At 38.2% G+C, this 24673-nt stretch overlaps 1 protein-coding gene across 1 annotated transcript; it reads left to right on the plus strand.

The window, feature by feature from the left end:
• Nucleotide 1: 1 nt before the first annotated feature.
• On the plus strand, nt 2–23544 carry ttc39b (tetratricopeptide repeat domain 39B). The gene is made up of 19 exons (XM_088073427.1): nt 2–390; nt 8595–8629; nt 8796–8900; nt 9695–9826; nt 10592–10662; nt 10817–10884; nt 11490–11554; nt 11695–11800; nt 12995–13060; nt 13489–13597; nt 13711–13778; nt 14005–14064; nt 14637–14798; nt 15569–15660; nt 16288–16408; nt 16570–16681; nt 17202–17319; nt 17429–17545; nt 18597–23544. The coding sequence occupies exons 1-19, from the start codon at nt 352–354 to the stop codon at nt 18691–18693; spliced, it is 1743 nt and encodes a 580-aa protein (XP_087929553.1). The 5' UTR covers nt 2–351; the 3' UTR covers nt 18694–23544.
• The last annotated feature ends 1129 nt before the right edge of the window (nt 23545–24673 follow it).

Consider the following 24673-nt stretch of genomic DNA (forward strand, 5'->3'; position numbering starts at 1 on the left):
GTGTGTGTGTGTGTGTGTGCGCGCGCGCGTGTGTGTGGGCGGAGAACAGGAAGCACGGGAGGTGTGTTTTCAGTGTGTGTGAGTGAAACGTAAACGCTTTTTTGTTTTTTCTCCTCTTCACGGAAGGGAGCAGGAGGAGGATCGGTGTCCCAAAACCACCGACACACCGACAGAGCGGAGCACCGGAGAAACGGGTCCATCCCGGGTTATTACCGGGAGCAGAGCGCGGAGAGGACACCGGGGGGAGCGCGTCTGTCGCAGCGGCGGGAGGACAGAAATGGGACCGCGGTCGTCCTGATAGGAAGAGGAGAGCTGCGGACCTGAGGGAGGACAGTCACCGGGCACGCGGACATGGCCCACGTAGGCAACGGAGCGACCGCAGAGGAGGAGGTGAGAGTCACACCGACACACCGACACACCGACATCACATCCACACGGTTACCGACGAACACGCGTGACCTCCGGAGCTCAGCACAGACATTTCTCCTGTAATCTCCCACAGTGAGCTATAACGCAGTTTATTCTGTATGTCTGTTTTCTGTATGCTGCACATACACAACAACAACAACAACAACAACAACAATAATAAATACAATACTCTAAACAGGAGAGAAAAGGTGAACCAAAGGAAAACAGCTCAAACTATAAAGTGGATAAAAATGTTAAAATAAATCATCTAAAACACTCAAAATAAATGGTCAATAAATAAATATGTAAATTAATATTAATAAATAGATAAAAATGTTATAAATAAACGATAGACATGTTTGTATATGGAGGCCGTGGATGTGACTGGACTCGTGTTAAATGTGGGTTTTTTTTGTAATGTACATGTTTTCAGTTTTTATTTTATGTTAATAATAATGATAAACTTTATTTGTACAACCTTTTATTCAAGAAATGCAGCCCAACATGCTTTACAAGAAAAATTACATGCACCAAGTGTTTCACATCAAAAGACATAAAGGCACAAAAAAACCTGCAAGTAAAAATAAAATTAGATCAGAATAGAAAACAAAGAATGCATCCTCACACGGATAAAAAACACTTTATAATACCAGTAAAAGTGAGATAAAATAAGATTAGAATTGAATACACAGAATTCATAACACAAGATGGAAAATAAAATAAATAACTGAATCCCACTGACATTATTGATGAAAATGAGGCTGAAAATAGAGTGAATAAAATGCATAAAATTAAGGAAAATACAACATTTAAAGAGGTGCACGAGTGAGGCAAAACAGTATCTGGGAATATATTACACATTTAGATCATTTACTAAAGTAAAAGTACTAACATTGCAGTCTTAAATACTCCACTACAAGCTAAAAGTCAAAAAGTTAAGTAAAAGTACAGCAGTATTAACAGCTAAGATGTAGTTAAAGTATCAAAAGTAAAAGTACTCCTTATGCAGAATGGCTCCTTATTATTATGTTTTTTTGTACATTTGGTATATTTGTACTGCATTGTACCAAATGATAAATAAACAGCTAAATATAGTGCAGTAAAAAGTGTAATATTTACCACTGAGTTGTACTGATACTTGTAGGACTTTTGGACATTCCTCGGATTTATATGTAGATAGTTGTACATGTTAGTGTATATGTATATAGGTGTAGATGTACATGTTAGTGTATATGTATATAGGTGTAGATGTACATGTAGATGTGGATGTAGATGTAGATGTATATGCAGATATGTACAGAGCTGCAGGTGAACAGATGAGCTGTAATCAGCTGATCGTTGTGTTTATCTCTGCAGAGTGTAATCAGCTTAAAGTGAGGTGATACTATCGCTGTTGTGCGTGTGTGTGTGTGTGCGTGCGTGTGTGTATGCGTGCATGCGTGTGTGTGCGTGTGTGTGTGTGTGCGTGTGTGTGTGTGTGTGCGTGCGTGTGTGTGTGTGTGCGTGTGTGTGTGTGTGCGTGTGGCGTGCGTGCGTGTGCGTGCGTGTGTGTGTGTGTGTGTGCGTGTGTGTGTGTGTGTGTGTGTGTGTGTGGGCTTATGTAAATGGCGGGTCTGATTTCAGCCACAGGCGCCCTCTGCTCAGCAAACACAGGAAGTTGGAGGAGAATATTGACGATTGCTTTTCTTAATTTCATTTTTTCGATGACACCACTAACGTTTAAATGATGGACGTGTCCACAGCGCTCGGTGGACGTGTCCACAGCGCTCGGTGGCGTGTTATTATGATGCACAGTGAGGTTATTTTTTAACCTGAATGTTTCCAGAAAAGCTTGAAGCTCCACCCTGCTTCATGTTGCTCACACTGGGAGCGGCCCAGTAAAACCAGTAACTGCAGGACACCCAGTGTCCACAGGACGCCCATGTCCTCTCCATGTCCTCATGATGAGAGACTTTAAGTGCTTCAGGAGGTCTGTGCAGAAACCAGGGGTCATACTGTCATGGTAAACCTGGAAAAAGTCACGCCATTTGAAAAAAGGATTTTCCAGGCATGGAGAAGTTTTGGAAAGTCATGGAAGTTTGTTTCACAAACCTGTATAATAACAAGGACTGTTTTTACAGTTTCTGGTGTGATAAATGGCGTCCTGGTCCCGCGGACTGGGGACATGTTTTCGATAAAATCACCAAATCTTTTTTAAAACAAAAAAAATAAAATAAAATAAAATAAGAAATTCACAAAACATGTTTTTTTAATTGCCAAACAATAAAAACATATTTGTTTAAAAATTTAAATTTAAAATTTGCCCTAAAAATTTAAAGTGAAAAAAAGCCAAAACCTTTTCTTTAAAACTCACCACAAATTGTGAAAAAAATATCACAAAATCACGAAAAAATTTGCATTTTAGCAAATGTTTTTTTGTTAAATCACCAAAAAAATTCTTTCTTTCTTTCTTTCTTCAAAATTCACAAAAACATTTTTAGAGGGGAAATAATCGCCAAAAGGTTTGTTTCAAAAATCACCAGAAAACTTAAAATAAAAAGAAAAATGACCCTTTTTTTTCGCGGGCTCACATCTTCTGCGGAGGTTTCGGTCTCCACAGAAAAAAGTAGAACTTTTTTTTGGGGGTATTTTGTCTGTTCAGACTCTGAGGGCAGATCGAGGGACTTGTGGTGCTGATGTGGTCCGGGTGTTGTGGTCCGGGCGTCGAGGTCGTCCCTCGGCCGTTTGTCTCCTCACAGCTCGTCCTGTCAGCCTCCAATTTAACTCATCACATTACGGAGGAATTCAGCTGACGGGGACGAGAGAGGAATGTGGGCCGAGTTTATAAAAGACTTAAACACAGAGGACGGTTATCGTCCGTCTGCTGCCCGGCAACGCAACAATAAACACACACACACACACACACACACACACACACACAATTTAAACGGCGGCTGCTCAGCTGATCACGCTGACAGGCTTCATTTTACCAATAACTTTCCAGGACTTTTCCAGACAACTTTAAAACGTTCTCTCAAACACTCATCAATACGCTTCACCGGCTCTTTTTCATCATTATGTGGCAGCTTTTTTAAATAAATATTATTTAAAATTGATTATTTCAATATTATTTCGATTTTTTTAAAATTAATTTGATTTTTTGGGCAATTTTTGAGGAAATTTTTTAGGTTTTTTTAGTCTCTTTTTTTAGTCTCAAAAATGACCCAACCTTTGAGGAGAATATTTGGCTTTTTTATTGTCCTTTAAAAAAAGGTGTTTTTTTTTTTTAAAGAAAACTTTTGATGTTTTTTTAAAAAATTATTTAATTTTATAGCAATTTGTGAGAAAAATATTTTGGCATTTTTTAAGTCTTTGAAACACACCAAGGCATGTTTTCTTCATCACCAAAAATGACCCAAAAGAAGAAGATGGCTTGTTTTTTTCTTTAATTTTTTGGTTGATTTTTAAAGGAAACATTTTGGCATTTTGGTGAATTTTGCAGAAACGATGACTGGACACATTTTTAGAAACGATTCAGCAGTTAAATGTTTTAAAAGCGTCGGTCGGGGAGCTTTTTAATCCTCACAGTTCAGACGGAGAAATATTAGTTCCCGGGGTTTTATTTGCATTCCAGTCATACCTGAAGGCTTCAACACGAAGTCACCAAACCGCCTCAGCGCCTTCACGCACACAAAAAAGAGCAAACGAACTCGACCGCTGCAGGCTCGTAAGGTCATGAAAAACCTGGAAAAGTCATGGAATTTGCAAATGGCAGTCTCCAGGCCTAACAAGGACCGTTACGTTTCCATCATTTCTCCGGCTGTGAGACTTTTATTCATTTTTCTGATTCTGGAAATCACGACTTCTTTTTTGCCTTGAAAAAAAGTTTTTAAAAAAATGTTTAAAGGAAAAACAAAACGGCCAAAATGTTTAACAGAAAACATGTTTTCAAAACCCTGCCGGGGTTTGGAAGACGTATCAGAGGTTCTTCAAGGATACCTGGAAGTTTAATGGATTTTCAAGGAGTCTTTGAATGTGACTTTGAAGTTTTGCACCTGGTTCTGATGGGTCCAGATAATAATAATATGACTTTTTCCAGGTCATTCCCTTGTTTTTATTTTATTTTATTTACACATTTTTCAGGTAATTTCTTATACTTGACTTTTTTCATTTCTTCATAATTTTGGGGTCATGTTTTTATTTCGTGGCTTTTATTTTATTTTAATTGATTTACTGATTTTCAGGTAATTTCTTCTACTTTACCTTTGACTTATTTCCTCATAATTTTTGGTTCATTTCTTTTCCTTCGTTGCTCATTTCCTTTATTTAATTTAATTTATTTTTATTTTATTCACTATTTTTTAATAGTAAATAAGTATTTTAAGTATTTTTCTTTTATTTTTTGCTCATTTCTTCATGAATTTGGGGTATTTTTCTTGTGTTGCACATTGCCTTTATTTGATCTCATTTTATTTTATTGTATCTTATTTTTTATTTTTACTTTTTGTTTTGTTTCATTATTCCTGAAGTCGTTGAAAGAGCACCAGATGTCCTTGAATTAAAGGATTCAAGGCGTCCTTGAGCGTGCTGAGGTGTTTGGGGTGCTGCAGGCGGTCCGTACATTTTGGGGGGTCGGTTCAGGAGGTCCCGGCGGTCTCGCGCTGCCTCCTCAGGGGGTTTCTTGTGGTTGTCGTCGTGCTGGAGGCGTTTTTTCTCGAACAGCGAGGTCTCTCTCCTGCGGGGAGTTTCCAGCCTCCCTGAGAGCTGCAGCTCGCTGAGCGTCAGTTTGTGGCTCCTGACTAATTGATTAGAGCTGCGGTCACGAGAGACGCGTCTCCGGCTTTGACCTCCACTTGTGTAACATCAGACAGAGCGGCGGCTTTTTCCACAGCAGCTTTTCAGCCCGAAGGACACGAAAAACCCAAAACCTCAAACTTTATCAGGTCACCACAACAAACAACGTTTAACCCTTCGAAACCAGAGCAAACTGGCCTTATGTTTGTTTTTTCTTCTCTTTCACAACCATGGGAAGAAGATAACAAGCAACAAAAGAAGACATTACCTTAAAATTATTTTTTTAAAAGAGAAAAGAGTTACGTGAAAATTACCTGAAAATAAAAACATGAATACATACAAAAATGAATATAAAAAATAAGTAAATACATATATAAATGAATACAAAAAAACTAAATACATATATAAATAAACAAAAAATAAATAACTAAACACATACATGAATGAATACAAATAAATGTGTAAATACATATATAAATAAATCAAAAATAAATAACTAAATACATGCATAAATGAATACAGATAAATAACTAAATACATACGTAAATGAATACAGATAAATAACTAAATACATACGTAAATGAATACAAATAAATAAATACATAAGAGAATAATAGATAAATAAATGACATGTTTTAAAAAAGGAAATTATCTTGAAATAGTGATGAAAAAAATCATGTTTACATAATTAGAATTAAATGATTGTAACGTAATTTCAACAAACTAACCCATCATTACAACAAGTCGAAAAAAAATCGAAACTGGAAAGAAAAAAATGTGTAATAAAAAAGGACGGAGTGGGCGTGAGGAGGTAAAGATGGCGGGCGTTTGCTGTCGTGTAAAAAAAACAAAAGCGTGTGTGTGAATGGAAGCAGACGCTCGCCGCTCTCACACTCGTCCTCTTTCACACTTTCGTCGCTCTCTCTCTATGAACAGCTGCTCTCTCTGACATCGCCTCACGCCATCAGGACGCAACTTTCACAGCCTCCCACACCAACGCCAAAACTCCCGCTCTGTGTGTGTGTGTGTGTGTGTGTGTGTGTGTGTGTGTGTGTGTGTGTGTGTGTGTGTGTGTCATTATCCATGAATGCCGTCTAACCCGTCGCTCCAGCACATTATTCATTCACAGCACAACGGCTCCCGAAATGTGACGTTAGCAGGTGAAGTTTTTCAGCCTGAAGTCTCACCACGTTTTTAATAACGAGATTATAATCGATAAAAAGCCTAATTTAAGGCTGCAGCCGGAACGTTTTACCGAAGTCAAAGCCAAATTTATTCATGTTTGATCAGTTCATCTCATTTTTGTGAATGCAGCATCTGAGGCAGGTTTCATGGGAGTTTCTTCAGATTTGGCACAAACATCCTCTTTGACTTTAGGATGAAGTGATTTTATTTTGGTGGTCGGGCCGAATGGAAACACGTCAGTTTTGAAAAAACGTCCAATTATCACAAAAAAACAACAAACGTCCTCTGGCACGAGGAGGTATTTCAGGTGATTGTAAAAACACTTTTTAGTCTTTTCTTGGTCACCTGATGTTGTGAGGTCACGTGATGCTGTGAGGTCACGTGATGCTGTGAGGTCACGTGATGCTGTGAGGTCACGACGCTGTGAGGTCACGTGATGCTGTGAGGTCACGTGATGCTGTGAAATTACAGGTTTGTAATGACGGTGCTGTAAGAGTCGATTCTAACTTTGCTCATAATTTTAATGTATGATCTTTGTTGTTTTTTCTTACTATTGCAACATTATTCCGGAAGTTTTGAACCCACGATTCCTCTGTGAAATCGTGGACTACATCTCCCAGAAATCCCTCATACGTGTCCGCTCCCACGTATAAGGGGCTCGCCTTTCCATCACGGCTACATAACACGCCTACGTGGCCTCAGACTGAAATAATGGCGGCTGGTTTGGTGGCTGCAATAGAAATAAAGCTGCTAATGTTTTGAACATTGGTCACCATGGTTACTGGGATGTTATCACCAGAGGAGAAGCTGCAGATCATCACTCAGTGGAAACACAGTCAGCTCCACGTTGAGTTTTATCGACATTTAAAAAAATAATTGATGAAGTTTTGTGGAAATCGGTAATGGAAACACACCTACAGATGGCGTTTTTTTGGCCGTAACTCAGGAATTAATCAGCTAATTATGAGAAAACTAAACACAAATGTCAAATAGGACAAAATGAACTGACGACATCGTCTTTGGTCCATTACTCAGCATCATGCCTCAGGATCTACTGTCCGTGTTTTAGGAAATTTGCTTCTTTGCAGCAACGTTTGAAGCATCGTCTAAATATCAGTCTGGACAGACGTGAATGTCGAGTGTCTGCTGAGACATACGAGCACGAGGCTGTGCTTCTGCTTTTATTTCCGTACAGTTTTTGGAGGGCACTGAGAGACAATGTGGCCCCGCGGACCGGAGCGCCACACAGGAAATAGCCTCTGTGCGTTGTTGTGGCGGGCAGCGACATATTTAGTCTGTGGTGTTTTTTTAGGAGCCTCTGCGCTCAGAAAAACCCAAAACTGAACCTTTATGATGTGCTGCACGTTCATACGAAACATTTCATTAATAAACAGTTTGACGTGTGTGTGTGTGTGTGTGTGTGTGTGTGTGTGTGTGTGTGTGTGTGTGTGTGTAGCGAGCAGATTGGCTGTTCGGGGGTGAAGTGGGTCACAGTGCTGCAGGCTGGATGTGGCGGCGGGTCGATGGCTGCAGCCTGCAGGCTCAGAGTCTGAGAGAGACTGCAGCTGCACGCCGTTACGTAACGAGCCACCGGGCTGCTATTATTAGCTGCTACTGAGGCTCCAGAGACTCTGTGTGTGTGTGTGTGTGTGTGTGTGTGTGTGTGTGTGTGTGTGTGTGTGTGTGTGTGAGAAATCAATGCGCTTTACTTTCAAGTTCACATGCTGCAAAAATAGAAAATGCATTGGACTGTAGCTGCCTCTGTATGGAGGACCAAAAGTGCCACGGAAATAGTAACAATGCACTTAAATCAATTCATAAATAATCGTACAATTAAAATCAACGTTAATAAATTATTATAATAAATAACGGCAAATAAGATAAAGAGGGAGGAAATGGAAATACAAAAGTAAATTAATATTCTAGTCTTTAATATTCCCAGAAAGTCTTTAATAATCTTCAATAGTCTTAAATAATTTGGAAAAGTCTTTAATCTTACCAAAATGTCTATAATATTCCTGGAAAGTCTTAATAATTCAGGGATTTTAAAAAACTTTTTAAAATTGTTTAAGACTGAAATTTTCAAGACTTTCAAAGATTATTAAAGACTTTCTGGAAATATTAAAGACTTTTCAGAAAAAGTTAAGACTTTTTCAAAAGCAGCCAATCAGCTGCAGAGAAATGTCCCCGGTTGACCCGAACAGACTGTGTTTCTGTGTTTTTTTTAGGACTGCTTTGAGGATGCATACGACCGAATACCTGCGTGAGTACACACACACACACACACACACACACACACACACACACTCACTGGTGTGTCTGGTTTTGTAGAAACAAAGTCGTTTCCTGTCGGCTTCCTGTGTAACTTTTTTTCACTTCCTCTGTCTGTGTGTGTGTGTGTGTGTGTGTGTGTGTGTGTGTGTGTGCAGGGCGTGTCAGATGGACCTGCAGACGGCCATCCAGGAGACTCAGTGTGCTCTCAACCTGGTCCTCAACAACAAGTTCTCTGAAGCCCTGGACCTCCTTAAACCATGGTAACCACGGCAACAAGTCTGTGCGTGTGTGTGTGTGTGTGTGTGTGTGTGTGTGTGTGTGTGTGTGTGTGTCTGGATCTGTATGACAAACTGAAACTAAAACAAAAAGGTGAGAAATATTGTGGTAAACTGATACTTAATAAAAGCAGATAGATAGTTAACGTGTTTAACGTGTTCGGATTTTCTCCTAACCTGCAAGTTTGGAGGGCCCAAAAAAATCAGCAAAAAATTTTAGAAGAGAAAAAAAAGTGTTTGCATTTTCCTTATTTACATTTTTTTCTGTACAAAGAATAACTTTTTTATAAGGATGCCAAAAAATTTCAAATGAAACAAAAGTTTTTTTTAATTCACCAAAACGTAAAAAAAATCGCTAAAAAATGTTTCAAGAAAAAAAAAATCACGAAATTTATTTCTTTGAAAGTAACCAAAATTTGTTTACAAAAAACAAGTGCCAGCCGTTTTAAAGAAAAACATTGCCTTTATTTTTCCTGTGAAAATCACCAAAAGTTGTTAAAAAAAAAAAAAAGTTTTGTTACAAAAAAATACCAAAATGAAAAAAAAGAAAGAAAGAGAAATTATTTTCTTTGACAAATCTCAATGATTTTGGTGCTAATAGGCGATGTGTGCACGGCTGAATGACCTTTACTGTAACTGGTACTGATGTCACCACTGATACCAAACTACGACTAAAACTGCTGCTGTTGTACTACAGGTGTAGTTTAAATATCATAAACAATAGTGTGTGTGCGTGTGTGTGTGTGTGTGTGTGTGTGTGTGTGTGTGTGTGTGTGCAGGTGGAGGGACAGCATGTACCATGCGTTGGGTTACAGCAGCATCCTGGTGATGCAGGCGACCATGACCTTCGAACACAGGGACATCCAGGCTGCCATGACGACCATCAAGGAGGCGTTACAAACCTGTCAGAGGTGAGACGGAGACGACGTTCGTGTCGTCCTCACAGGACGGCGTTTAATGACTTTGGTGCAATGATTCGTCCAGATACCTGCAGAACCGAAGACCATCAGCCTCCATAAAGACGCTGAACGTAATAATTAGATGAGATTAATTTAGATAAACATTAACGTCGGCGTGAGCCGTCACGGTGAGCCTGCTGACGTTTGCAGCGCCGAGCCTCACTCAGCTGACGGCTGCAGACTTATTTCGCTGAGACAGGCAACTTTTTTCAGGATTTCCTGCTGCTGTAAATATGAATAAATGTACTGTTCGTTATCTTGAGACGCTGCAAACCCAAAAATGTGCAGTCTTCCTCAGTTACTGAGGTCACTTTTTATCAGGTAATTAAGGTTCAGTTTGCATCATCAGCGACACAAATACAGAAGCCCGTTTGATAAAAATATATAAAAACATAAAATATTATTTGACATGCCTCCCCTGTCTGCACCGCCCCCTCTCCTCTCATAAATAACAAACAGTCCCTAAATGATGTTTGAATATTCTAATCCTGTTCTGAATTTGTTTTTTAAATAATATAGATTTAAAAAAGCTGTTCTATCGTTCTGAAAAGGATCAGATAATGGGGATCGGTGGTGATTTTAGAGAGTGTATGATCTTTAACATTTGCCTCAAAGTCCTGGAAAAGTCCTGGAAATGAATTAATAAAAATGTGTGTGAACCCCGATGACCACGAAACAGGAGCGTGCGTCTTTAAACAAAGTTTTCGGTTTCTGCAGGTTCAGGAAGAAGAACTCTGTGGTCGGCTCTCTGTCGAGTCTGATCAGCAAACAGTCCAACCTGCAGGAAGGTAAACAGACACAAGTCCCGCCCACTCGCAGTTTGATCGACAGCTGCAGGAAGTGCCGCTCAAAAATCCCAGAATAAACCGTGTGTGTGTGTGTGTGTGTGTGTGTGTGTGTGTGTGTGTGTGTGTGTGTGTGTGTGTGTGTTTGTGTTTGCAGTGGAGATGCACGCAGAGATCTGCTACGCCGAGTGTCTGCTGCAGAAAGCCACGCTGACGTTTGTGCAGGTCAGACCTGTCTCCGTTCACATGTTTACATGTTTACATGTTTACATGTTCACATGTTTACATGTTTACATGTTCACATGTTTACATGTTCACATGTTTACATGTTTACATGTTCACATGTTTACATGTTTACATGTTCACATGTCTGTCAGGTTAAATATCACAATATCTCCTCTGGAAGTAAACATTATTGTCCCGTATTCATCATACTTTAAGATTAAAAGCAATATAATGGTCAGAGTCTGTGCAGCACCTCTCTAGTTATTTGCATTTAGTTACTTTTCTTTATCATTATTATTATTATTATTATTGTTGTTGTTGTTGTTGTTATTGTTATTGTTGTTGTTGTTGTTGTTGTTGTTGTTATTGTTATTGTTATTGTTATTGTTATTGTTATTATATTCACTCAAACCAATGAAAGAAGAAATGACACAATGGCAATAAATTAATACAAACACAAGAAAATCACTTGAAACACACAAGCAGACAAAAAAATATTATTTTTTCTCTATTTTTTTACATAAATAAATCAGATCAAATTAAAACATGAAGAGAAATAAAATAAAAAGTATTTTAATTTGCTGTTTTTGCTGTTTCTCTTTCAGGATGAAAACATGATCAGTTTTATCAAAGGAGGCATCAAGATTCGAACAAGCTACCAAATCTACAAGTGAGCGACCGTTTTAAAACGTCCGTCGCTCATGTGATTACTGTGGAAATGGAGCTTTTGTCTGGGTGGAAAAATTCGCCGTTTTGGTGAAAATAAGATCACGCGTCTTTGCTGATAGTTCGTCTCTTGTTGTCCAACAGGGACTGTCAGAATGTGCTGAACGTCACTCAGGACCTGGCCGGCCAGTCGGACGCGTTCAGACAGTTTGAGGGTGGAGTCAAACTGGGAATCGGGTCCTTTAACCTGGTGGGTTTTCAGGTTTTCACTTTTTCACGGGTTTGTTTTATTCCAGCTGGACGCCGGCCGGAGATCACCGACTGCACTGACTTCCACGTCTTTTTCAGCTTTCTGTTAAAAAAGTCCTCATTCTCCAAAACTGTCTTCATCTTTCTGAAATGTCTTAATTTTCCACAGATGTCTTAATTTTACTTACGTGTCCATGTCCTCATTCTACAACTTTTTACTTTCCAGACCTTTACAGAAGGAATGACAACTCTATTTACAAAGATGTATACCATTTCCAAAACTGACATCTTTTAAAAATGTCTTATGTATTTATGTCCTCACTTTTCAAATCTTTTCAAATTTATACTTTCCAAAAATTTCCAAAACTGTCCTCATTCTCCAAAACTCATTTTTTTTCCCAAAAAATGCCCCAGTTTTTCAGAAACTGACTTCATCTCCCAGAAATGTTTTCAGTTATTATAGATGTCTTCATTTTTTAGAGGTTTTTAGCTATGTGTTTGTCTTTTTCAAACATTTTACATTTTTTTTTTATTTTCCATAAATTTTTCCAAAAACTGTGGTAATTAAAAAAAGAAAAACAGATTTCAAAGATATGACTGTTCTCACACATTTTCCCAGTTTAGATTTCAGTTTGCCAAAAATGTCATTCAAAACTGTCTTCATTTTTCAAAAATGTCTTCATTTTTCACTTTTGGGTTTATGTCCTCACTTTTTACAAATTGCTGCTCTCCAAAAAAATTCAAAAATGTCCCCTTTCTCCAGATCTGTCAGCTCTTTTCAAAATGTTTTCACCACATTACTAAAGGTCCTCATTGTGCAAAAAATGTTTTAAAACATTGTTCAAAAGTGTCTTAATGTTCTAAAAAAATGTCAATAATTTCCTCACTTTCCAAAATTTCAAAATCAAATACATATATTTGGTTCTATAGAATTCTGTAGAAATCGTATTTATTGTCTCAGGTTTAGAAATGACGCATCATTGATTTAGTTAGTGAGGATATCGTCACATAAATGCTCCTTTTTTACATTTTTTCTGCTGTGAAAAGGCGAATGTCATCAGCATATCGGCGAATCAGAGATATAAACAGACTGACAGACAGCGTGTAAAGTACAAGTATTTTGTGGGTTAAACTGTCATGATTTAATAGAAAGTTTTCTCATGATTTAGTAGTATTTTCTGACTCTGTCTTTCAGATGTTGTCTCTTCTCCCTCAGAGGATTTTGAGGTTGCTGGAGTTCATCGGATTCTCAGGAAACAGGGTCAGTACAACCTCTTCAAACTGACGGCGAAACCTGCTGAGAATAAAAAACTCTGACGATCTAAAAGGCACCTTCAAAAATACAAAACTGTTTGTAACAGTTAACCATTAAAAACCTTTGCAAACTGTTTCAATTTGTTTCAAAAACATGGGGAGGAGGCAACGAACAATTTAACAAGACGTGGCCCAAAAATTAGCAAAAAATAGTAAGAGACAAAACAAACACTAAAATGTTATATATTATTTTTTACTATATACTTATTAATTATAAGTTTTTTGTCTTTTTTTCCTGTAACATGATTTTAAACATTTTTTTCAATTTGCTGGACATTTCTTGCCAACCTGGTCATTGCCTATGTTTTCAGCATGTTTTTGAAAGACATGAAACCGGTTTTCAAAGGGTTAATAATAGGCCGTCTCCGTGTGCAGGGCTTCGGCTTGTCTCAGCTGAGAGAGGGAGCCTCCACTCACAGTTTGCGGTCGATCCTCTGCGCTCTGACGCTGCTCTTCTACAACACTTATGTGTCACTGATACTCGGTAGGAAAACAGAAACATAACTTTGCCGTTTTTCAGAGATAAAACGCATTTTAACTGTGTGTGGGAATAACTTAATGGCTTTTGATAACAACGCTGATGCTGCGTTTGATCAGGAACTGGGGAGGGAAACCTGGTGGAGGCCGAAGCTCTGCTGGAGCCGTACCAGCAGAAATACCCCAAAGTAAGTCAACCACACGAAACTGCACGGAAAGTGTCAATCTGCAGAAAATATGAGCCATTCGACCTTTTCATGACGTTTAAACTCTGAAGAAAACCTTATTTTTTTGTTTTTAATTTCAGCCTTAAAAAAAAAACAAGAAAATCGGGAATAAAAAGTTCTCAGTCGATGAGTTGATGATGTGTGTTCAAATGCAAATAAACTGTAAACTACTTTTTGTGTTTTTCAGGGCTCCATCATTCTCTTCTACTCTGCTCGGATCTCCACGCTGCGAGGAAACTTTGAGAAGGTGTGAAATCAAACATACTTTAACTTTCATCTTCAGCATGATGTGTTGTCTAACCTCAGCCTGATTCAACGAAACCCTCAAACACAAGTCAGAGCCTTGTGTTGAGAAATTTCCCCCCAAATTACTTGTTTTGTTTTTAAAAGATCCCAATTTTCCAGATATAGCCCAATTTTCCTAAAACTATCTTCATATTCCATCTTCATTATATTAGAACGTTAATTCCTTTTTTAATTTTTGAAAAATTAAATGTCTGAATTTTCCAAAGATCTCTTGTTTTTCAGAGAATTTTTTCACTGAAAAATGTCTTCACTTTTAAACATTTTTCAAATGTATGCTCTCTAAAATTTCTCAAAAATGTCCCCATTCTCCTTACTCTTAATCTCTTTTTTTCCCAAAAAATATTTTCTAAAAATATCCTAAAAGAAAAGTAACAGATGAAACACAAATACAGTATGAAGAAGTGAAATTGTTCTTCTTTTCATTCCTCCCGTCACTTTTCCTCTTTTATTTGTCGTCTCCCCACAAAGACGAGCAGCTCGGTGTTGATTTATGAAACATCTTTTGTGTTTCAGGCGCGAGCGAAGTACGAGGAGTGCATCAGCAGCCAGCAGGAGTGGAAGCAGATCCACCACCTGTGTTACTGGGAGCTGATGTGGACTCACTCGTACCAGCAGGAGTGGCAGCAGGCGTACCACTACGCTGACCTGCTGTGCAAGGAGAGCCGCTGGTCCAAGGTACGAGCACGAGCTAAACCTTAACGTAAAAGAAAACGTCCGATTCAGAAAGTGTGTCCGAAAAAGTGTTTTTATGTGTTCATTTTACCTCTTTACATGAATGTTAAATTATTATTATTATTATTAATTGTATTATTATTATTATTATTAATTGTATTATTATTATTATTATTATTATTATTATTATTATTATCATTATTGTTATTATTTTTATTTTTATTTTTATTTTATTATTATTTATTTTATTATTATTATCATTATATCATCATTATTATTATCATTATTATTATTCATTTTTTTATTATTATTATTATCTTTGGTGGAGAGTGGGCGGTTGTATGGTGAATTGTCATCTGTCTTAATTGTGACTTTTTTGGAGTTTTTCTTTCTTTTTTGGGGGGATAACATTTTCTGGGAAGTTTTATTGTAGACAAACGCCTCTTTGAGCGAGTCACACATCATTATAAAAATGATTGCATAATATGTTTTGATCTTTAAGAAATGATCCTTAAATGGTGAAATCCTGTGACTGTGATTTCTCTCAGAATGACCTGAAGTGAAGATGCTAATTAAAAGCCATTTTTGCTTTTTCTGGGAAGTTTGTCTTTGCCACTCTTATACAACAGAGAAAATTAATAAGTGCTCGCTCCAGAAGGGAATTCTTTTAAATATTTGGGTTTGTGTAATTAAAAGAGCATGTCTTGAGATAACTCTTGGTATGATTTTGGACTGTAAAAATGTATTAATTTGACTTTTTAATTCCTCTCCAGGCTATCTATGTTTACCAGAAGGCGGCCATCCTCAGCATGATGTCAGAGGAGGAGGCGAAGAAGACGGGGGAGGACATCACGGAGCTCTTCAGGTCCGTCTGCCGCATCACAACAGTTATGCTACAATTATTTCTATTGTATAAAATTAGTAAAAATGTTAACACAGTATTTTTACATTTCTGAGGGAATTGGACTTTGGAATATTTGTAAGGAAATACACATTGAAATGTACGAAGAGTGTTTGGAAATCCAAACCACCGCTTTATGGTTGAGAATCGGTTTTAAGACTCGAGTTAGATTTACGTTTAGTTCGAGGCAGAGATTTTGGGGCCACTTTTTCAAAATGACAGGAGGCCAGGGGCCCCTCACCGCGGCCTTATACATGTTTCTGGGATTTATGGAAATTTCTAGGATTTCAGGATTCCTCGATGATTTTGGGACATTATGCAGATTTTAGTACGTTTCTTGGATTTTAGGACATTTCTAGGATTTTAGGACATTTTTCAGATTTTAGGATGTTTTGCAGATTTTAGGAGGCTTCCAGGATTTCAGGACATTTCTGGGATTTTATTTATTTACTTATTTTTTTCACATTTATTCTTTTTTTTCATTCATTTCATGGATTTTAGGAGGCTTCTAGAATTTTAGCACATTTCTAGGATTTTAGGACATTAGGAGCATAATACAAAGTATTTTTATGTGTGTATTTGTGCATACAGGCAGGTGGAGGGGCTGAAACAGCGCCTGGCGGGGAAGTCGATCCCGACAGAGAAATTTGCAGTGAGGAAGTCCAGACGCTACAAAGCTGCTAACCCCATCCCCCTGCTCATCCCCGCACTGGTATACTCACGTACATTTCAGTGACATTTATTCAGAATATTCGGTGCTAGGATGATGAAAGGTTCATTTTAAACGATGAGCTAAATCTATTAGAAAGCTTTGATTTGCAGTTGTTCAAATTCATAATTTAAATAATGTTTGGCGACGTTTTCACTCTGTAGGAGATGATGTACGTTTGGAACGGTTTCACCATCGTTGGGAAGAGAGCCGACAGTACCGAGGCCCTACTGGTTACCATAGAGACGGCTGAAGAGCAGCTTCGCAACGACCCAAGTGAGTTTAAAATTACACAGCTGCCACTGACACTAATGCCAAAACTTTTAACACCTAATGCTGTTCTTAGAGAGTGAAAGGGGAATCCCACAAGGCTCCGTCCTGGGCCCACTTCTTTTCAGTTTGTAATGTATATAAACAACCAGCTTTGGATCCGAGCAGGGTTGTTTTTTTGTATGTATGCAGACGATGCTGATCTCTATGTATACATTAGAGCTAATTATGAATTGATGATTGAATAATTATGAATATAGTTCTCTGGACATTTAAATCAGTTTTTTGATAAGATCGAATAATCTCCTCAGTGAATTTTTAAGTCAATTTCTTGTCAATGTTCTCAACTTCTTTTTTTTTTCCCGTTTGCTGGACATTTCTGGCCAAGTTGCTCATTGCCTTTTTTTTTGATTTCAAAAGAAATCAAACCAATGTTCTCAGTTTCCAGAGGTTTAAGTGCTTGTAAACAATATGTCAAAAACTGGTATCAGGGTGAGGTGTAACCCAGCCTTTGTATCTCGCACAGACCCGTCAGAGTTTCACCCAGACGACAGCTGCCTGGTCCAGATGTTGAAGGGACTCTGTCTCAAACACCTGGGCAGGTTACTGCAGGCTGAGCTCTGCTTCACGCAGGTCCTGTCCAGGTAACACACATGTGGACAGACGGGTTCATGCACTTTGTATTGCTATCTGCTGAAAGTGCGATAGAGATAAGACAAATTGTGCTATCTGTGTTGGTGTGTGTACTTGCAGTGAGAACCGAATCAGATACGATCACTACCTGATCCCCTTCACGCTCTACGAGTTGGGTCTGCTGTATAAACAACAGGGAGACTTCACCAAGGCCACCACCTACATCGAAAATGCTAAGTAAGTTAACTTTTATACATGTAAATCTTACCTTGAAATATACCTCATATACCTTTAAATGATTACATATACATACCGGTTTACACAAGTTTACACATCTCAAAATACCTGTGTGTGCTGTAGGTCTACATACGGCTGTACACCTCTTCAACAAAGTCTGATACCTGTCCCACCTGTGGGTGTTTCTGTGGTGAAATTCGATATCTTTGGTGTTTTGGCCAAAAGGAGAATTCCGATCATAACTCAGCCTCGGGCTTCTCTGAGGCCCACAGCGACACGCAAACAGGGACCGCTCTCTTTAAAGAGCTTCTTAAACCTGCCGCACTGACACTCAACTTACAACCCGCAGGCCAAATCTGGCCCCCGACAGGGCCCCAGGTGGCCCCGCCAGACATTTTATTATTCACAATAAAAATACAATGATTGACACTGGGAATTGTTTTTGTCCTTTTAGTAAAGAAAAGGTTCCAGAGTGCATAAAATATCATTAAAATAGAGCTCGTTGATCAAAAAAAGTGCCAATGGAGCATCCCCTACACCCCCGACAGAGGGCCTAGATAAGACCCTAATGACCTAAAATCATAGAAATGTCCTAAAATCCAGGAAATGCCTTAAATTCCTAGCAATCTACTAAGGTCCTAAAAATGTTCTAACTTCTTAAAAATGTCCTAAAGTCCCAGAAACATCCAAAATCTTAGAATTGTCCTAGAATCATACAAATGTGCATATAATGCTAGAAACAACATTAAATCCTAAAATAAAAAAAAAAAGCCAAAAATGCTAGAAATGCCCTAAAGTTCTTGCAATTTTGCAAAAATCCTAGAAATGTTCTAAAATCCTAGAGATGTGCTGAAATCCTAAAAACATCCTAAATCCTAGAATCTGAGAAATGTCCTAAAATCTGAGGACTTTCCCAAAATCCTAGACATGTCTTAAAATCCTAGAAACATGTATGGCTTCCTGTAATTTTCAAAAGTGTCCCGAAGCAAAGCAGGTTGAGAATCTCTGTTATGGAAGTTTCTGGAGGATTTATCGTTGTTTTTGTCACCAGGACCAACTACAAGGAGTACTCCATGGAGTCCAGACTGCACTTCAGGATCCACGCGGCCCTCAGCAGCCTCAAAGGGTCACCTGTCGGCACCCCATAATACTCCGAAACGACTCTGGAAACAACAGAAACACAAATCCAGGAACGCGATGAAGCGCGCCGAAATGAAGGAGCTCAAGCGTGTCGGGGGTTTGATGTCCGACTCTTCTTCTTCTTCTCCATTGCTAGCAGCCTTATATAATATTTAACGGTTCCTTATTTATTTTTCAGCGTGTTGACAGATTATTTAAGCGCCTCTTCTCAAACAGGCCCGTGCTTCCCGTCAGCGTCTGCTGAGGTTTATTGGTGGACGCAGCGCCGCGGTTCAATGCCAAATGTCAGTTTAACCAACAGACGAAGAGGTGACGACCTTTACACGGCTCGTTCACTCAGACACGACCTTTACTGAACGCAGCCGCACTCTTTGATAGAAAAAGCACAAACTTTAGAAAAGACGATCAGCTGTCAAACCAAGACGGGAAACCCGTGAGTGCGCCCGACAAATGTTATGATTGATCTCTTTTCACTCTGTCTGAACGAGCCCGAAAATCAAATCTTTACTACTCCAAAAACCAACACGTTCTCATCCCAACTCGTCAAATATTGCCGCTTGGTCGCTGGACTTTAATGTCTGCATATTACACACACGGCACCAGCACCAACATAACCTAACCATGACCCAAATGTAATTTCAAATCTACCCTCTACCTTCTTATACATATATATATATATATATATATATATATATATATATATATATATATATATATATATATATATATATATATATATATATATACATACACACATGTGTAATTAGAATTTTTAATATAATTTTAAAAGACAAGAAATCCTGAAAAAGATTTAAATAAAAGCTAAAATTTACCCAAATATTTGAAAGAAAAAATATTGTCAATTTTTATGCTTTTTCTTAAATTACCAAAAAAAAAAAAAAAATCACCCAAAATGTTTAAAGAAAAGAAAATTTACCAAATAAAAGAAAAAACCAAAAACATTCACATGGGAAGCAAACAGTGGGCTCCCGGGTGAAATTCTGGGGTTTGTTGGACCAACCCAGCTCCTTATTGTTAACAGCAAACTGATGCCTTCTGGCAGCGTATCATCCCAGTACGAAATGTGCCGTTTTGTGTCGTGTTTGATGCCGAAAGTACTGACCAAACAGCGTTTTTTGAGGAGTTGGGAACGAGAACGTGCTGTTTAAACTGACATCTGTAACTACCAAACAAATCATGGCCTTAGTCTGCTTCTAATTTTGTATTTGCTCACAGATCGTGTATATTTTTTGGGATAGAATCATTAATACTGACAGATTTCAGATGTTTAAAACTGATGAGTGTGAACAGCAGGGGGCGGTGTGTGTGTGGGAACACACAGTTTATAGGCTTTATACTTTCTTTACTTTGCCTTTTTAATGATTTAACAATAATAATAATGATAATAGTAATACATTACGCCACGTGCACACAAACGTGCACATGAAATCACAGCCTTCTCACCAACCGTGGCTTATACACACACACACACACACACACACACACACACACCATAATACACTCATTCCAAGCTTGCACATCCTCTGCAATACGCACACTAAAAGAAACACAGACAGACGACTGTAAACGCACTTTTAACAGCAATACAAAAGAAATTTGTGCTGTTAGTCAACATCCTGTCAGTCGGTGTGTGTCCACGTTTGAACTGCAGTTTCAGCTGTTTTATTTCTTTTTAGAGAGCGAAGAGACATGAGAAATGTTTGCACGACTAAAACTACACTCGTTTTTTTCAACCTCTTGTCGAGAAACTGAAGGCTTTAGATTCATTTCAACCGTCAAGCTGCTAATGTCCAGAGTGTTGTAGACGTATGGCTTTAGGGAGATGGACTGTTATTACTTTTATTATAATAAGTTATACTCTAGAGTATACCGTAAAAATCTGTAGATCAACAGCATGCATTAAGAGCAGTAAGTTTAGTGTTTATTTAAGGACTTTTACATTTTTCAAAAAGCACAATCTGTAGTCCCCACATTCTGCAAAAAAGTGCAAGAAAATCACCTGAAATTAGTTCAAAGATTTTTTTTTTTTTAATTAAAACCAAAAAGAATACAAAACAAAGACAATGAACTGGGAAAAGTGCATACAAATCTTAATAACTCTGTAACTTAATTTTACATCGGTAATTCCAATCATTTTCGTTTTTTGTTTTTTCCTCCCCCGTTTTCTTTTTTCCCTATAAATATTAAATATATAATATAAAATAATTTTCTAAATCTGCTAGTTTCTTGCAATCTGTAGGACATTTTTCACCATGTTGCTCATTCTCTTGTCCCCAGTGTTTCTGAAAAAAAAGGTTGCACCATTTTTTTCTGCCTTCAGATGAAATTCACAGATTATTTAACCCTTTGGGAGCTGAGCGAGATGGTTTGATTTCTTTCAAAACCAGCAGGAAAAGACCAACTTCATTAAACTTAATAAAAGGTGACAAGAAAATGCCCTGAAATTTTGAAGGGAATTTTCTTTTTACTAAATTCTCGCTAATTTTTGGGCCACGTTACTCACACACGTAACTCGATGCTTTCGCTCCATGTTATTGAAAGCAGTTTTCAATTTGCTCGTCATCAGATAAAACAGTGAAATTGGTTTGAGGAGTTTTGTCACTCAAACAGCCGCAGAGTTTCCTTAATTTCATCTTTTCTTCCATTTCAAACGTCGGGGCGAAGGACGCTCTTTTCCCCTGAAACCTGGAGTCGTGTCGAAAACGAATAAATAATTTGAACAGTTCGCCTCCTCCCTATAACGAATGTATCAACCTGAAGACCAAATTATACGTGTGTCTGGCCGTCTTTCGTCTTGTCGTGTGTATTTCGTGCCTAGTTGTGTGTGATCTTAGTGTGTTTGTTTGATCAAAATCTTCCGAATCTCAGTAAACATTCAGGAGCATTTTTGGACGGTGAAACACGAGAGTCGTCCGTCTAAAACTGCTGCGGTAATAAACACAGTAAAGTCCCGTAGTGCCCCGAACGGCAGGACGAAGATCGATCAACTGCTAATGCTAGAAAACTGCCAGCGGCTGAAAGTGAAACAAGGTTTTGAAAAAATTTGAACTCAGTGGATAATTTAGAAAATGCACCGGTCGTTCATGTTATCGGTTTGTGATTTTGCACCCTTAGCTTTGCTACATTAGCATGTTGCCTGCTGTCCTAATATGCTAATATGTTATGCCTATTCACATATAATAATCTAAAATGTTATCTCTCCACAAAGTGTATGCTCATGTGTTACCGGAGCCAACCGTCTGTTTTTCTGTAGGTCAAATCTCTGCTCATCTTTCTGTCACTAAAACTATTTTAAAACCCTCAAAGAAAATTTAAAAAAGATTCTGCTCACTGCACACAATATAAAAATAATGTACCTGTTTCCTTAAACAAATGACAACAGCTGGAAGTTCTTGATCATTTTTTACACCATAATTAATGATAAAGCTCGTTATTAAAGACGAAAATGAGAAATAAGAACCCAGTCGCCAAAATACATGTTGGCATTGTACATTTCTGCAAACCAGGGATGCATTTCATGTAACAGATATGTTGAAACTTTACGTTTCTGTTTGCTTCGTCAGTTGTGTGGTTCACACGTGTTTAGGAGAAAAACACTTTGTAATTGTTAAAAGCTCTTGTTTTAGCTTAAATGCCCTGTTTTTGGTCACACAATCATGGCCGGAAAGGTGGAAAAACAGCTGTTTTTCGTGGCACTATCCCAACTCGAAATGCAGGGATTCTCTGTTTCGAAAGAAAAACGCCTTCTTTAGTGGCAAAATTCAGCAAGAAAAACAGCAGTTTTTTAGTTAAAAGCAGAGCTAGAAATTCAGTGTTATGTTGAGAAGTAAAATCTGTCCTGACAGGAAATGCAGTAATGTCTTGGCATGGCACGTCACCGTTAGTAGAAAACAACACATTTTTGAGGAAGTATACTGGCTGGAAATGCAGGGATGTTTTGGTAAAAAACAAACCAGTGACGGGTGGCTACAAAAAGACGTAGTTGAGGGCTGAAATGCGTCTGAAAATGCTGAAATGACTCGCTAAAAAACAGATTTGGATTTTGTTGATTGTTTGTCTTGAGCAAAGACAAACTCTGCTCATTTACTCCGTCATCGAAGAATCGATCGTGCGAATCGCAACGAGTCCGTAGTTTGCAGAAACTTACAAACATTTTCCTCCCCGTAAAGATGAACTGTTCAGGTTTGAGTTGAGTGAATTTGAGACGATAACTTTAGGTAATTTTCTCGACATTTTTAAGTTACACTTTATTTTTCTAGTGTTCTGGCGACTCAGCTGGAAATACATTAATGTAAACGTGCGCTGATAATATGGCTTTTACATTTTTTATTCACAGCATAAAGATCAGGTATTTCTGGCTGATGTTTTTGTTTGGATTAAGATGATTTCAGAGTTACATTTATTTTCTTATTATTGTGCAGTGATTGGATTTTTCTTTGATGATAGAAAATGATAGAAAGTTAGTAAGTGTTGTTAAAATGACGGTCTGGTTTTTGTCTTTCAGTCACACGAGACCAGTCCACAATCAAATTTTATCAGTGTCACATTAAAAGAATTAAAGCTCTGGACGTTTTTGGTGTCTTTAGATCATTTTTGTCACGATCTTTCTCTGTAAAAACTTCGGTTCATTAGTTCATGTCAGTGCCTCTGTGCGTCTCTGTTCAGCTGGATTAACAGCATTTTCTATAGGATTTGCATGTAATTCTTTATTATGTTTAATCTTAATTTTCTAATATAAAACGTTACTGTATGTGCTTTACGGCAGGAAGCGATATGACCCAATATGACAGGCGTCACAGATCCACGTGGTGCAATAAAATGAAAACAGAAGAATTGTTCATTTTTGATGGTGTGGTCTTTTTTTCTTTTTATCACCGCTGTTTCTGTGTTTCTGCACCTCTTTGTGTGTCGTCTTTATTTCTTCAGTCTACAGCCTTTTTTTATATTATAATGAGCTCAAATCAAGTATCTCTTGTGTTTCTTGTCCTTCATTGAGTCCATTTTACACGTCTTGAAGACAGTGATTTGGTGTTTGCAGTCATCTCTTCGTCACGTCATGATGAATCCCAGCAAAGTCATCATCATTAGAGGAGGGTTTTTCTGAAGCAGTTTCCTTTCTAAACAAGAAAATAACTTTTCTTTAGGTTTTATTTTTGTCTGTTTTTGCATTTACAAATAGCAAAGACAATTCTAGAAAATGCAGTCATAGTTGATACGGCGTGATATTTAAACAACAACCACAAATAAATGATGAAATGCCGTGATATCGATCAGCTAAAAAAAGGAGCGATGTCTCGGGGAGAAACAACCTGTTTTTGTGACGCTATCCATCCTAAAAAACAGATTCTCACGGCAGTATGCTCGCTGGAAACACGAGGACAGGTCGGCTGAAAACACGCAGGGAATGCAGTGACGTCTTGGTAAAAAGAAAACAGGAAAAGCGACAATATTTCCATTAAAAACACGTGTTATTTTGCAGCACCATCGCAGCAGGAAGCACAGTCACGTGTCTGTGAAAAACAACTGCTTCCTGTAGTTTCCTGCCTGCTGGAAACAGTCGCGGTGAGAAGAAAACAACCGATTTTTGGAGAACTGTGTCGGCAGCAGATGAAGCAAAGTTTCGGGGGGAGACACTTTTCCATGTCTTGTGGACACGAAGCATCAGGTCACAAATGTTGATGTTGGTGGCTGAAGAGCTGCTGAAAACGTAGCAGTGATCGTTGGAAATAAGTTCATGTGTGAAATGTGTGAAATACCTTTTTAAAAGCCTTTTTTTGCCACTTTTTACACTAATCGATAAAACAGCTCCATTAAAAGTCCTAAATCTCCGTCTGAAGCTTTTCGCTCATAATTCAGGGATTCACGCACACGTCTCATTCAGCCTCAGACTTTACGGTCTGATTGTTCGGGAACTCTGTTGTTGGTCAACAGTTTGATTAAATGTCTAAATTTTGTGTTTTTCCAGAA

The sequence above is a fragment of the Plectropomus leopardus genome, chromosome 23 (genome assembly GCF_026936395.1).
Source record: "Plectropomus leopardus strain MGB_pleo_1.0 chromosome 23, ASM2693639v1, whole genome shotgun sequence".
NCBI classification, from domain to species: domain Eukaryota; kingdom Metazoa; phylum Chordata; class Actinopteri; order Perciformes; family Serranidae; genus Plectropomus; species Plectropomus leopardus.

What these genes read in the sequence shown, in the direction of transcription:
- ttc39b (XM_088073427.1), top strand. Translation starts at nt 352, where the DNA reads ATGGCCCACGTAGGCAACGGAGCGACCGCAGAGGAGGAG. An exon ending in TTATGTGTCACTGATACTCG is followed by an intron (nt 13,598 to 13,710) that starts GTAGGAAAACAG and finishes GCGTTTGATCAG; the next exon opens with GAACTGGGGAGGGAAACCTG. An exon ending in TTCACGCAGGTCCTGTCCAG is followed by an intron (nt 17,320 to 17,428) that starts GTAACACACATG and finishes GTGTACTTGCAG; the next exon opens with TGAGAACCGAATCAGATACG.